The sequence below is a fragment of the Corvus moneduloides genome, chromosome Z, assembly GCF_009650955.1.
Source record: "Corvus moneduloides isolate bCorMon1 chromosome Z, bCorMon1.pri, whole genome shotgun sequence".
Taxonomy (NCBI): domain Eukaryota; kingdom Metazoa; phylum Chordata; class Aves; order Passeriformes; family Corvidae; genus Corvus; species Corvus moneduloides.
In genome coordinates, this window is record NC_045511.1 from 65,117,193 (window position 1) to 65,131,206 (window position 14,014).

General features: G+C 37.6%; 1 protein-coding gene across 5 annotated transcripts in view; it reads right to left on the reverse strand.

Moving 5' to 3' along the window:
* The window catches only part of SMARCA2 (SWI/SNF related, matrix associated, actin dependent regulator of chromatin, subfamily a, member 2), a 121,697-nt gene that overhangs the window by 69,664 nt on the left and 38,019 nt on the right, over positions 1–14,014 (reverse strand). For all 5 annotated transcript variants that reach the window (XM_032096663.1, XM_032096659.1, XM_032096661.1 and 2 more), the window contains 7 exons: positions 12,343–12,469; positions 10,923–11,096; positions 10,525–10,698; positions 5,572–5,742; positions 2,048–2,101; positions 896–1,026; positions 643–703 (listed from right to left, as the gene is read on the reverse strand). In XM_032096663.1, the coding sequence (XP_031952554.1) occupies positions 643–703; positions 896–1,026; positions 2,048–2,101; positions 5,572–5,742; positions 10,525–10,698; positions 10,923–11,096; positions 12,343–12,469 (892 nt within the window). The remainder of the gene's footprint in view (positions 1–642; positions 704–895; positions 1,027–2,047; positions 2,102–5,571; positions 5,743–10,524; positions 10,699–10,922; positions 11,097–12,342; positions 12,470–14,014) is intronic.

Genomic DNA, 14,014 nt, shown 5'->3' on the forward strand with positions numbered 1-14,014 from the left:
AGAAAGTAATGATGTGAAAATGCTATGCAAGTATCAGTATTCATTATTCATAGTACCTAATATTATGACCCTACTAGCCTGGGATCTTTGTGTGTGTTAATTTTAAGATTCTTTTTAGAATTTTTGTAATAATAGTATTTAAATCACCATCCAAATACTGAATCAAATAAGCCTACCCTGAGAAGTCTGAATATAAATCCCTGGCATAATTCCTAACATTTTAATACACTTAATATATAAGTAGCAACCATGTTACTTTATTGCCTATAAAACCTCTGATGCATAAACCTTGAAGATGTTAATTTCATTCAGCACAAAGCCACAATGCAGCATTTCCTGAGATGTATTTTAAAATAGGAACCCGCTTAATTCTCCAGGTCATTATTATTAATAATCAGAGTAAAATACTCATTCTTCCTAACCACAATTACCAGTTAGGCATTTAGAGTGCATATAAAGAACAACTGCTATAAATCAAGAACTACAGAATCAATTAATTTTCCTGTTTGTATTAGTCTTAAAGCACCTACACATCTGCTATCACTTCCCCTCTCTTCACTACGAAGAAGGGGAAAATGAAATATGAAATAAGTACTTGTTTTTTACTGTATTGTCCCAGTATTTCTTTTTAAAGATACATACCTCCTCCTCATATTCAGAACCACTCTCATCTTCACTGTCTGATCTGGGAGCAACTTCATAGCTGTACAAAAATGACAGAAAGATTGTGAATGACAGTGAACAAGAGGAGGTAATAGGTTCAATACATGTCCTATTCAGCTTACATACACTATATTAAAATAAGAATAGAATTGGTAAACAAGAAATAAAGCATAACATGGAAAGTATCAATGCAAATAGAAAAAAGAGTCTACTTTGTACACTAACTACTTACCCAGGGTTCATTTCCAGCCAAGCATCCAGCTGACTTGCCTTGGGTGCTTCTGGTCCAAGAAGAACTTTGCCTGTTTCAGTGTGAGTCACTTTGACTGGAAGGTCACTCATCTGACTGCTCTCATCTATGGGCTAAAAATTCAAGTGACATGTTACACCATAAGGTAAGTGAATTTCATGCTTGTCTTACATAATTAAAAAACTAATAGTACTATCAAAATTCCAGTTCTGAACAACCAGCAGAGTTTTGTTATTAGATGCCACACTTTCCCCAAATGACTACTAAGCAAGCACTGAGTCACAGTACTTCTGTGTGTAACATATTCTATACGACATCCACAAATATATCCCAATATCCCAAGTAAATTAGAAAGAACAGCATGGAAAAGAATACATTATTGGTTTTTGTCAAGACACACGGTATGTATTCTTGCAGGCATTTAATCCTGTTATTTATACCAACAGATATCTGTAACAAAAAACATACAGTGACTTGATAGCTTTTTTTTTTTTGAGAAACAAGAATCAAACAATTTAGCTAGCTTTCTAAGTAAAGGCCTGTTTTAAAGCTCTGAAGGCAGCATATGCTCTGCTACTGAATGAAGAATATTACTTGAAGAACGACCCAGAAAAATTACTCATTTCCATTTGCTTCTGAGGAAGGAAGAACTTTCAGATATCTTAATCCATCATTACACTATATTCTGTCCTGTGACTGAAAGGAATTTAACTACATGCAATGTCAACAATATATTTTTATAAAGATGAGAAGATATATATGTATAGTGTTTATGAGCTCAAACTAGAAAGTCAGTTGTACATATACAGACTGCAAGAAAAGTATTTCTTGTAAGCACATTACAAAAATGAGAGGCAGACTTCAGCATACCCAGAATTCTTCAATATACTGAAGTATATTCAATATACTTCTCGTTTTAGTCTTTGATTTTCAGAATAGTGACAGGCTAGCATAAATGTTAACCCAGGTAATGATTATTTCTGTTTATAAACAACGGCTCCCAGAACAGTTGTCATCATAACTCTTTAAAGTTATAGCCATGACACACAATCCAGAACAATCATCGGAAAGGTTTTTTTTTTAAAACCAAAAACCTACAACAAGAAAAAAGAACCACCTTGTAAAAACTCATACCTCTCCATCGGGGCCAAGACCAGATGCCATTCCTTCTGCATTTTCTTCAGCTTTCTAAAACAAATGAAGAAGTGAAAAATACTATGGTCAGATTAAAAGTACAGAAAGAATACTTTGTATGATGTAAACATTTTGGATCATGAGTATGTTTCACGTATTTCTGAACAGCCTGGGATTCAAGTTAACAAAGGTGTGGATGGATATAGACAGAGATGGGCCCTAACAATTAACACACACAAAGCATTTACTAATGGTACCTACTCACCTCAGTCAATGTTATAAATCTGCATGTAAGAAGTGGTTGGCCCACTGAATTTCTGGTTCAGACCTAGAGCTCAGTTGCTCATAGGCTATTCTAATGCAAATAAAACAGTAAATCATTTTCATGTGATTTACTACTAATTTCTTCTAAACTGCTTTAATTTCCATTTTGAAGGTGTCAGCAGGCATCACAGACTGCTGCGTATATTCATGCAAGGCACTTTTATCTTGGGTATGTATTTTGGGTTTTTTGGTCTGACAACTAACTAGAAGAAGTATTTTGGGAGTTCTTTGTACTATCTCCCAATCATGCATAGACCACAATTACTCAAATTAGAAACAAAAGGAACCCTGGAGTTCTTCACTGGAGAAAGCTAGATTTTTTTCTCTCCAGGCACCAGCCTGAGAAATTAGCAGTATCTTCCTCAAGGCTTGTTCTCATTTACGTTACTTAAAAATGTCAGCATAGTATAAGGAAAAATGAAAGACATATAGTTTGCTTCTGCATTCAAACTTTCCTAAACAATTCTGAGCAAGTAAGCACATTTTACAGCTTCTCCTTACGTCACACTGCTGAATTTATAGTACTACAGCAAAATATTATTCTGGATACCAATGTAAATAGACTAACAACAAGAAGTTATCTCTTAAATTCTGTTTTAGAGAGAGAAAACTTCCAACTTCCAACTATTATCAAAGCACGTGATAAATATGGACCATCAAGTTATTCCTTCTTTTGTTTAATAACTATACTTGAGGAATAGCTGCACTTCTTAATATTGATATTATCCTTAGAAACTGCTTCAGCCTTTTTCTTTGTCATTGAAGTCCATTATGTAAAGCATAAACTAGAAGTGAACATGCAGCAGCTGATGCTTAGTAGGAACAACACCAATACAAGCTTCAAGTCTGCCTGCTTCAGCATTTCTAGGCAGCAGGTATGACTGCTGACAAAGAAAGGAACTGCACCAGAAGTGAAGATTTTAAATAAACACATGGGCAGGATAAGCTATGAACACACTTATCTAGTCTTGGCTGAACACACTGCAGTGACTTAGGATACTTTCTCCCTGGATGAACCAGGGCTGGGATCCATTCTTTTACACAAGAGAATGCTGTTGAATACATAAAGATTGTTATAGCTTAGCTACGGGCAATGGAAAAGAACCTTACAACTCAAATCACAGAAAAGCAGTAAGCATCAGGGCTGTTCACTGGGAAAAAACCATGCTGACAATTTAATCCCTGAATGGGGGAAATCCCAATATTAAAAATGTTTTTCATTCTCTGTTTAATGACAGGAAAAACTACTAACAATAAAGTGAGAGACTGCATAGCAAGTTGAACTAGCCTATCAGACGAAAATTTCATATGGAGTATTTTTTTCTTATCCATGACTACAGTAGGAAGCTAGAGACAGAAAACACAAATAGAGGAATGTGAAAAACAAACAGGGAAAATCTAGCATGAAGATTACAGAAACTGTACCCCAGAGAACGAATGGACTAATCTCAAATTTTTTTCTACTAAGAATATAGGGTTCACTTGGATATTCTATAAAGAGTCTGGCAAAGATTATTTCTTCACCATCTACTTCCTCACTGCCATTCCCATGAGAAAATCCTAAGAACTCCCTTTTCTCATTCCTCTGTAAGTACAAAACATTAACTACAGGTGGTAGTAGACGAAACTTTTGTATGGATTACAAAACATAGAAGCCTGAGGACTGAACGTGTATGACTTTGAAAAAAGACACAGTGCCCACTAATTGCAATGTGTTCTGCAGCCATGCAATGACAAATTCATAGAATTCTAGATTAAAATAAAGGGTAATATTTGCGTAGACTCCTACTTCCTTCACAGATGAGCAAAAGATTGCTGGGAAGAAGTTAATTACAAACAAAAGGATGAAGATGAGCAAGACAGAGCAAAGATATTTTTCTCTTTTTTGCTAATATTTTTAGGTTTTAGAGTGGAATATATATAAACACTGAACATGGGACATACTTCCTTTCAACTTCAGGGACAGAAAATTTTATCTTTACTGACATGGCCAGAAGATACATTGTTTCTCATAAATAGTTCAGCTAAACTGACATAGAAAGAGAAACATATCATGAATGTGGATAGTTAAGGGCATACGTATTTGTTATTAAAGTCATGCAGATACTCCACATGCTGTCTCATTAATGATTATCTCTACCATGCATTCCAATAAATCAGGCCTGCTCTCACTGGTAATACAGGCCAAGAACTGCATCCAAATTACATCTTAATTCTGTAGACAGGGTATTGTCCCTATGTTAGAACATACCCTCAGGAACCGAGGTTTCTGTGACAGCAGGAGAAAACATTAACTATTTTTTTAGGCCATTAATGGCCAAGATCCGTATTTTTCCATGCTGGTTCTTATTAGCACATTTCCAGTACTGTTAGCAAACCCTGTAAACATAATACTTGTATTTGTAGCAGTAATTAGTAGCAAACCAGGCATGGAAATGGATTATAAAAATCCTCTTATTCATTCTGCAAGAGACGAAACGTACTTTGAGGTCATAAAAAATTACAAATCATTCCTTAATCACTACTTCACACATGGAATCATTTTTTTGAAAATTGCACTGTTCAATTTCGACAACTCTCTCTTACAGGGTAAAACATTTCATATGAAGAAAAGTAATCTTGAAAAGTTTCAATTAAAGGTTAAAAATGCACAGTGAACAATACTACTGGCAAAATACCCATTTACTATGATAAACCTAGCCAAGTTTTTTAGCCCTTTCCAATGGTCCTAACAAAATGGACTGAGTCAATTTTGTCCTAACAAAATGGACTGAGTGTATAATGTGGAAGTCTAAAACAGGTGCCCTGCATGAAACAGCTACACAAACCAGACTCTTGCTATCTTCTTCACAGAGTATATTTTTGATACCTTGAACTTTTGGGTACATTAACCCTAACTTACATATCTGTCCCAATTTTACCTGTACAAAGATTATGAGCAAATTATGTTACAAGAAGATTAATGTTAAAAGCTAATAATTTTATAATCCTGCCTCCTTTTCACCTTCTTTTGACTTAATAACAGCATACATATATTTCAATAGAGAGAGAGATGAGTTCCCTCAGTGTTAAGAATTTGGTGGTGTAGATGTTTTTAGACGTCTGGTCTGTGTATGACAATCGGGCATTACTACATTTATCAACACTTAAACTTGATTTGAAGAAGAAATGGCTTAAAAATATCAGCTGTAACTACTTGCCTTCTTTCTTCTCCTTCGCTTCTTCTTCTCTTTGGCTGCTTGCGCCTGCTTATGCTCCCATACCAGGTTAGTCAAGTTAGCCACGTACTCATCCGTCTGCTGCAACAGGTAGGCTAGGCGTCTGTCTTTCTTTTGATCAATCAGCTTACGGTAGCCTTCTTCATCTTCCGCCTAGTGATACAAAAGAAATGCCAGTCATGACAGAAATGATGGCGGACACACACCAACTCCTATGTCAATAACCAAGTGTTATCTTAGGTCGTCATGATCTGCAGAAAGGGACAGCTACATGGGTGAAGATGATGATCGTTGGATGATAAGGCCCAGGAGTCATACATTTGTATCAATACATCACAGAATCATATGGGTTGGCAGGGACCTTAAAGATCATCTAGCTCTAATTCCCCTGCCATGGGTAAGGATACCTTTCCACTAGACCACCTTGCACAAAACCACATCCAACCTGGCCTTTAACACTTCTAGGCATGGGGCATCCACAACTCTCCTGGGCAATCTATTCTAGCGTCTCACCACTCTCACAGTGAAGTATTTCCCCCTAATATCTACTCTAACCACACTTTCGTAGAACCACAGAATTGTTACTAGGGTTGGAAGACCTCAAAGATATCAAGTACAAACATCAACTCGACACCACCAGCTCCCCCAATAAACCATGTCACTAAGCACCACATCTACATGTTTTCTGAACTTCCCCATGCAGCCTGTTTCAGTGCTTGACACCCCTTTCAGTGAAGTACTTTCTTCAGTGTAAAACCTGATCTAAACCTTCCCCGGCACAACTTGAGGCCATTTCTCCTTGTCCTATCGCCTGTTAGCTGGGAAAAGAAACCCATCCCACCTTGCTACAACCTCCTTTCAGATGGTTGTACAGAGCAATGAGGGCCCCACCTGACCCTTGTTTTCTCCAGGTTAAACAACCCCAGCTCACTCAGCAACTCCTCACAAGACTTGTGCCTCAGACCCTTCACCAGTTCTGTTGTCCTTCTCTGGACATGCTCCAGCACCTCAACATCCTTCTTGGAGTGAGGTCACAAAACTGAGCAGAGGATTTGAGGTGTGGCCTCACCAGTGCTGAGTACAGGCGGACAATCCCTGCCCTGGTCCTGCTGGCCACACTGTTGCTGGTACAGGCCAGGATGCCACTGGCCCTCTTGGCCACTTGGGCACACTGGCTCTTGTTCAGCTGCTGTCAACCAACACCTCCAGGTCTGCTTCTGCTCTGCAGGTTTCCAGCCACCCTGCCCCAGCCTGTAGTGGGGTTGTTGTGACCCAAGGGCAGGGCCTGGCATGTCACCTTGTTACAATGGCACTTTGCCATTTCACTGGCCTTGGCTTTTGATGTAGTCCATGATACAGTTGGCTTTCTGGTCAGCAAGTTCATATTGCTGGGTCCTGCTCACCTTGTCATCCACCAATACACCCAAAATCCCTCTCCACGAGGTGTCAGAAGGTCATACTTTATCTGAAGACAGTATGAAGAGCCATACCACAGGGGTCCATCCTGCATCATGCTGTGTTTAACATTACTATCAGTGACACAGAGGAAGGGATAAAAGGCACTTCAGTCAAGTTTGCAGAGGATGTGAAATCAGGAGATACCTGTCAATCTGCTCAATGGCTGGGCAGCACTTCAGAAAGACCTGAACAGGCAGAGAAGTTGTGCCATTTCTGACGTTAGAGGTTTTCAAGACAGGACTGAAAGAAGCTTTGAGCAACCTGTTTTGAACTCGATGTTTACACTGCTTTGGGAAAGTGGTTGGACTAGAGAGGTCCCTGACAGGCTGAGTGACTCTGAGACAAGAGATTCCATGATTCTACACATTTCACTCTCATGGACTAATGACCGGAAAAATCTGCAGCAGTTATGACTGGCAAAGGAGGAAAAAAAAAAATCAGTGCTACATCAGGCAGATTGCAATGTCCTGAAACGGAGATAGTGAGTCTTCTACTGAGATGACTTTTCAAAGACATGAAGTGCAGGTAATTCACCAAGAGGAACAACATGGGAGCTGGACGTAAAATTGCATTTAGTCCTTTTTCCAGTATGAATACAGAACCTTTTCTTCTAGCTGTTAAGTGAAAGTTTTATTTTGTTAGATTTATCTATCACTGTTCTACTCTGGTGTTATTTCATCTCTTATAGAGGTCACAATCAGAAAAAGGGTTCATCAGATAAACCCTATCTCTGAGTCATCCTGGCAACTTCTGCATCCTTGTCATACTCTGTGTGTTGGACATACAAGGAATATTATTTTCATGTGCTGTGACGACATAATACAGCATGTCAGAAAAATACAAGTAAAGTAGCAGACATGCCTGTCTCAATTTTGGCTGAAACAACAAATTAAGAAGTATACAATGCCTTATAAAAACCAAACATAAGTAAAAAATATTTTGAAGATAATTACTTTAAAATACAGCACTCTGGGAGATCTCCTGCTTTTCTAGAGACACCAGAAGAGCATACAGTTAGAAAAAATAGCTATAATGTTCAAATTGAACTTGCAAAACTGCTTGCAAAATTCCATTGTTATGTTCAACCCATCAAAATTCCAACACTCAAACCCCAAGTTTTCAAAAAAAAAATTACCATTATTGTTGTTTTTGTTGTTTCTAATGTTACTGAATACACAGTCTGTGTAATCTAGCCAAGGTACTTCTTTTATACATTTAAGCTTGTCTTGACAGTATCTTTTTAAATCACACCAATGCCCATTTTTGCACATGATATATATACTACTACAATGAGCTGTGACACAAGCACCATTTCTAATCATAGTAAATGAAGGGAAATTTGTGGAATGAATTCAGCATTCCTGAAAATATATGCAAAAAGTTTTAGACACAGCACATTCTCATAGACCATGCCAAGCATCTGAGAGGAGATAATATTTTAAAACAAAACCACTAGTACGCATCTGTGAATTCCAAATTTACCACAACTGGACTAAAACTCAATAGACAAAATAACCCCATTAACAAAACACACGGATTGGTTTTGCAGAAGGATTGAGCAGTAGGTGCAAAACCCTAAACTGAAAATGCCTATGAAATTCTGTATGTACGATAAGAGGTTAACCAGTCATGGTGAAGGTGTTTTAGGAGAAAGCACTGATAATGTGGGCATTCAAATCTACTTCATACTTTTCAGCAGTGGACATCTTCATTACTTATCACACTGCATATTCAATTTAACATAAGCTGAACTTCACAAGATACAAAAGTATTTTCCAAATGTCAGTATTGCTTTTATTTAAAATCAGCTCCTTTTTTGCTAATAATTAACATTTTTACAAGCTAGGTTAGACAAACTGCTGATGATTATCCCCAACTATAAAAAAGCTCTGTAATACTGATTACTATGTAATTTTGAGAAATGCCCTAGGGCCTACACATTTGTTATTCTCTTATGCAAGTTCTTAATTCACACTTTACACAAGCTTTTATTTCCAAGTTTCTATCATTGTTACATTTAACTTTTTCTGCATTTCATTTTTTAACTTTAAAACCAAACTGTTCAGCTCATATTCATGGTGGGAAGAGATTCTGGACAGGAACTAGCATTTATCTCTACACCTCTATTAGATACTTACTGCTTTTTGTCAGCAGGTTACAAAGTAAGCTTGTCAATTTCCTTTCATTCTGTGTTGGTGAAATGTTAATAAAACGTCAACCAATGCTTTGAAGAATTTTTTCTACCCCAAGTCACTGACATACGTGTACGTATGCACTGATCTGCCTACGCTTCAAATTCCAGAATTATTTTAATTCCTGAGATGTAGGCAGCCCCCTGACTGGCTCCACAGCATTCTGAAGAGACGTGGTTATACTGATGCCTTTTCCTGGTCTTAAAATCAAGAGTCATACACGGTTAGAAGGGATAAAGAGATTTTACCTTGGTATTTATTTTAAGGATCCTTAGGTGCACACGTCCAGGTCATATGCACCGAAATGCACACTGCAATAAGCACACCCTCAAAAGATCAGGTGTAACATTATAGGTTTTACTAATCAGTGTACCTATCAAAGATTCCCCAATGAGAGGTTCAAGTGAGCCCCCCTCCCCAAGGAGCCCTCCCCTGGATGGGTCTATCTTAGTTTATAGAATGTGTTCTGGAGAGGACCTTGGGGTCTGGGGCTTTCTGATCCGTAATAACAAAGCTCCTAAATTGTTTAGTCTCTCAGTTTGACAAACAAGTCCAAGAATGTAGGCAAAAAGCACTAAGAACACAGAAGTTGTAAAAAAGGTGTAACAAGGGTATAAAAGAAAAGGCAAAAAATCTTCATGGCATCAATACATAAACTCATTTTACTCTGTTGTTAGAATGATACAGCTGATACTGTGAGGGTATAGGGAAGAAAAAACCGTGAAGTAGTAAGGAGTGTGGTCTGAAGCATTACATGGGTAGAACTGACTGCTATTCATTCTCAAGATACACGCACTATTGCTATGTATTTCATATGTGGAATCAACCGTACATAAAAATTGTGGAATAATGCCATGAACAAGGTAGTAATTCGAAATCTTCAAAACTATACACCTAGAAATAAATCAAAGCCCATTATTTGTAAAATGGACCAACAGCCCTGCAATTATACAACAGCATTAGTATATGAAGTTAATAAGATTAAGTTGCTGTTATTCAGAAGTGGCCGTGCTAAGTTTTCACGCCAGTAAACAATCCCCAATTATTCCTACACAAAAACCTTAAAAAAGAAGGAGCAACAGGTTAAATTGAACAGTATCACACTCACTACATTAACAGAAACATACATAACAAACTGTAATAGTTTGGGATTTATATCTTTTTCATTACAGAGTACTTCGCAAAGGAAACACATGGGGGTGGCTGAGATAGTATAGAAGGATATTAAAAGAATACAGTATGTAACTTTAACTAAAATAACCACATTCCTTCTTCTACTTCTTACCATTAGTCTCCTCATTCTTTCTTTCTCAATTCTCTCAGTTTCTTTTTTCTGCTCACGTTCAGTGTTGGCATGCCAAGTTGCCACGGCTTTAGAAAGTTTCTGAATTTTCCCAGCGACTGACCGGTGGTACTCTTTAAAATCTTTAGCATGCTGCAATATGCTATTCAGGTACTCCTAGAAAGAGAATCAAGTTAGTGCAGGCACTCTGACATAGCAAGGATTTGGAATCAGGAATACAGGAGTTCTAGTCTTAAAGCCTTATAATTACGTATCACACCACTTGGGAGTTTTTTAATCAGAAGAACTCCAAAGATAAATAAAATATGTAAAAGAGAAGACCTGCCCAGCAAAGTAAGGTGCATATCTGTCTGGGGCAAACACCTAACAGGTTAAAATACCTGGTGCTTCTGCCTACGCTTCCTCTCCTGTTCTATCTTCTGCTGTTTCTCAAGCTTTTCTGTCATACGAGCCTCTCTCAAAGTCTGGCGCTTGCTTCGTTTGTAGGCTTTAGAGTTCAGTGCTGTCTCCAGTGTTGTGTCACGACGCATGCAGGCTACCACCTCTTGTCTTAGCTACCAGTGGAGGGAGGGGGGAAAAAAACAATCACTCAAAAAAACATAATAGCTTTTAATAAAACAATTTTAAACACTGTTATGGCAGAGTAAAACAGTAAACAGTTCAAAATACATCCCAGCCTCCTCCTTCCTTTTCATTATAGCTCTGAAAAGATACAGTATTTATATAGCAACAACTACATCTCTTACCCTAAACAAATCCTAAACCTTCACAGAATGGTCAAAAGTGTTAATCACTTTCGATCATAATTTCTTCCTTCTTTACAAGATGCTGGTAACAACTGTCCTGCTGCAATAAAAGGGGCCAGCCAAGATGTTACACCATCAAAATAAAATGCAAATGGACCTCATACATAACGCATTTTCTAGTGCTGGACCTGAATGTAACTGACAACTCGTTTCATTGCCAGCTGTACAGAAGATAGGTGGGAGAAGTAAATGTTAAAAGCTTGGAACAGTATTGCCATAGTCCCAGCAGTACAGCAGGGAGAGCCTGCTGCTTTTCATCTGACCTCTGACAAAACTTCATTACAAAGGAGTGCCAAGGGTAGAAGGAAGGAAGACTTGGACACCATGGCACAATTACTGCCAAAGCTTTTGTCAGGAAGTAATTTTCTTGACCTGCCAAATTGCATCTTTGTTCTTCCAAACTAGCTGTAAAAGCCAATGGCAAGAGGCCTGTAACAGTCTGGCAGTGTGACTCCTTTTCTGAGATTCATTTGCTGATATAGGCACTCAACATTCAACTTAAATCTTATGTATGAACCTGTTATTTCATTTTCAACGCCTGTGCCACAGTGGAAATCCCAAAAATGGATGAGAAAAATACATCACAAAACACCAACATACAACTCTTATTAAAACAAGGGGACTTGTGGAAATACAAAATATGTCTAGGAAGAGGTATCTGTTGAAAAGATCTGTGCTGAGAATCAGCTTGCAGCCTGTCCAGCCCTTGTTTTGTCTTTGTGCCAATGCCATGTTCATTATGAAAGACGCAGTTCTATGGTCACATTCTAGACTGGAAGATAAAGCAAGGAGCAAAAGTAACACCTGCACATTTTTATTACCAAAACAGAATAAAATCTAACATTCCTGTGACTTGCTTTTTCGTTGTTAGCTCTCATGCAGAATCTGCTTTCAGTTTGCACTGCTGCAAAATCTCTTTCCAGTTTACTCTTTGCTGCATGAACATGTTTGCTTGTGACTGCTATGAAAATTTTCCTCAAGTAAATTGCATTACCTGGCGCTGGAAATTCAGTAACCTAAGTGCCTTCAACTCCACTGTAGCTTTGGTTCGCAGATCAGGGGGCAGAGAACCAGGCAAGTTCTCCAGTTCCTGGATTCTGTGAGCAATTCGAGCCTGAAGCCTACAAAACCAGAAAACTGAGTAAGACACCAAAAGAAATCTGAAAGCCGTTACTAAAATTATATACTAAAAATAGTCAATTTAACACAGGCATTTACATGTCTTTTTCTGGTTTTTTTCCGGAACTAACAGGCTTTTGCAGAGATGACACTGGGTATCTTTTCCCACTTTGAAAATAAATTTTCAAGTGATCAAAATGTCCCTTGGCCTTTCTTTTCAATTAAAACTAGACACATGAAAATAAACTTGGGAATTCTATTTTACACATGCTATTTGGGATTCTGCTTTCAAGCTTCTTTGATGGGTGTTATTTTTACGCAGTGTAGTCAGCGATTACATGGACAGTACTTGCCTTAATATCTGGAATTCCACCTCTTTATTTTATTGACAAAGTAAGTTTGTTCATAAAGTATTCACAGTTATATAGCTGCTACTGTAAATCAAATTGTACTTCACTCTTCCTTTAGAAATTCATTTTGCATTCATTTGCAAATTCAAGAGAGAGAGAAAAAAAAGAGTAATAGACAAGAAAGACAGAACTTGATTTTTTCCAATTTTAATGTTACCAGAAGAATTCTAAAGTTCTTGGAACAACAAATAGGATGTAATGCTGCATTACTGCAGAAGACTATCTTGGTGTCTTCAAGAGAGCAAAAAATGGAAGCAGAATCAGATAAGTAATGTTTGTCATACAAACTGAAAAGCAAATCAAGAAGAGTTATTTCTTAATTAGAGAGAGTTTCATTCAAAGTTGAAAATGCTTGTCTCGGTCCAGAAAAGTTCATTATTCCTGCAGGAAAAGTCTTCATTGAGAAAATGACATTGCCTTATTTTCTTATTTCCAGTTTATATACTACACTAAAAAAAGTTCACATTTTGCACAACTGGGCATTCCAGTTAGTAAGAAGATATTCTAGTTCACCTAAGGATGTAAAATCTTGAGAATTACGTGGTTTCATGGAGAGAGGTACTAGTGTACATTCATACGAAAAAGCAGCCAAGCTGTTCTATATCACATGCTCTACCTGTCACTTACCCACACATGGATGCAGTCCTGCATCTCAAGGATTATTTAGTATTCTTTTTCCCTTTCCAAATAGCTGTAGTGCTTCTCCTGAAACAATCACCTACAAAACAGTTATAGCCAAATCCCAGTTTCCCTGACTTTAACGAAACCTTAAGGGAGCAGTCACAACCTTTCCGAATCTTTCTTTTGAGTTGTGAACTTATTAAAACAACTGAATACTGAACATATTTTCAATTTCTTTTTCCATTCTTGTTACCAATGAGTGTTCTTTCTTGTACTATACATGAGGATGAGCACAAAAAGTTAATCCAGGCTCTCCCTGAGGTACCTCATGGTTTTAGCTAACTGACTGTAAGAACCACTTCCAAATAAACACTTAGTGAAATGTTGACTTACTAGTTCTGTCAGAATTGGTTTGTTTCTTTAACTTCAGGTATAAAACATACAGAAGTGCTTGCTGATGTAAAAGTTTACACAATAAAGTTCAAGCAATTGCCAAAGGTGGGTTGGTCTTTACAT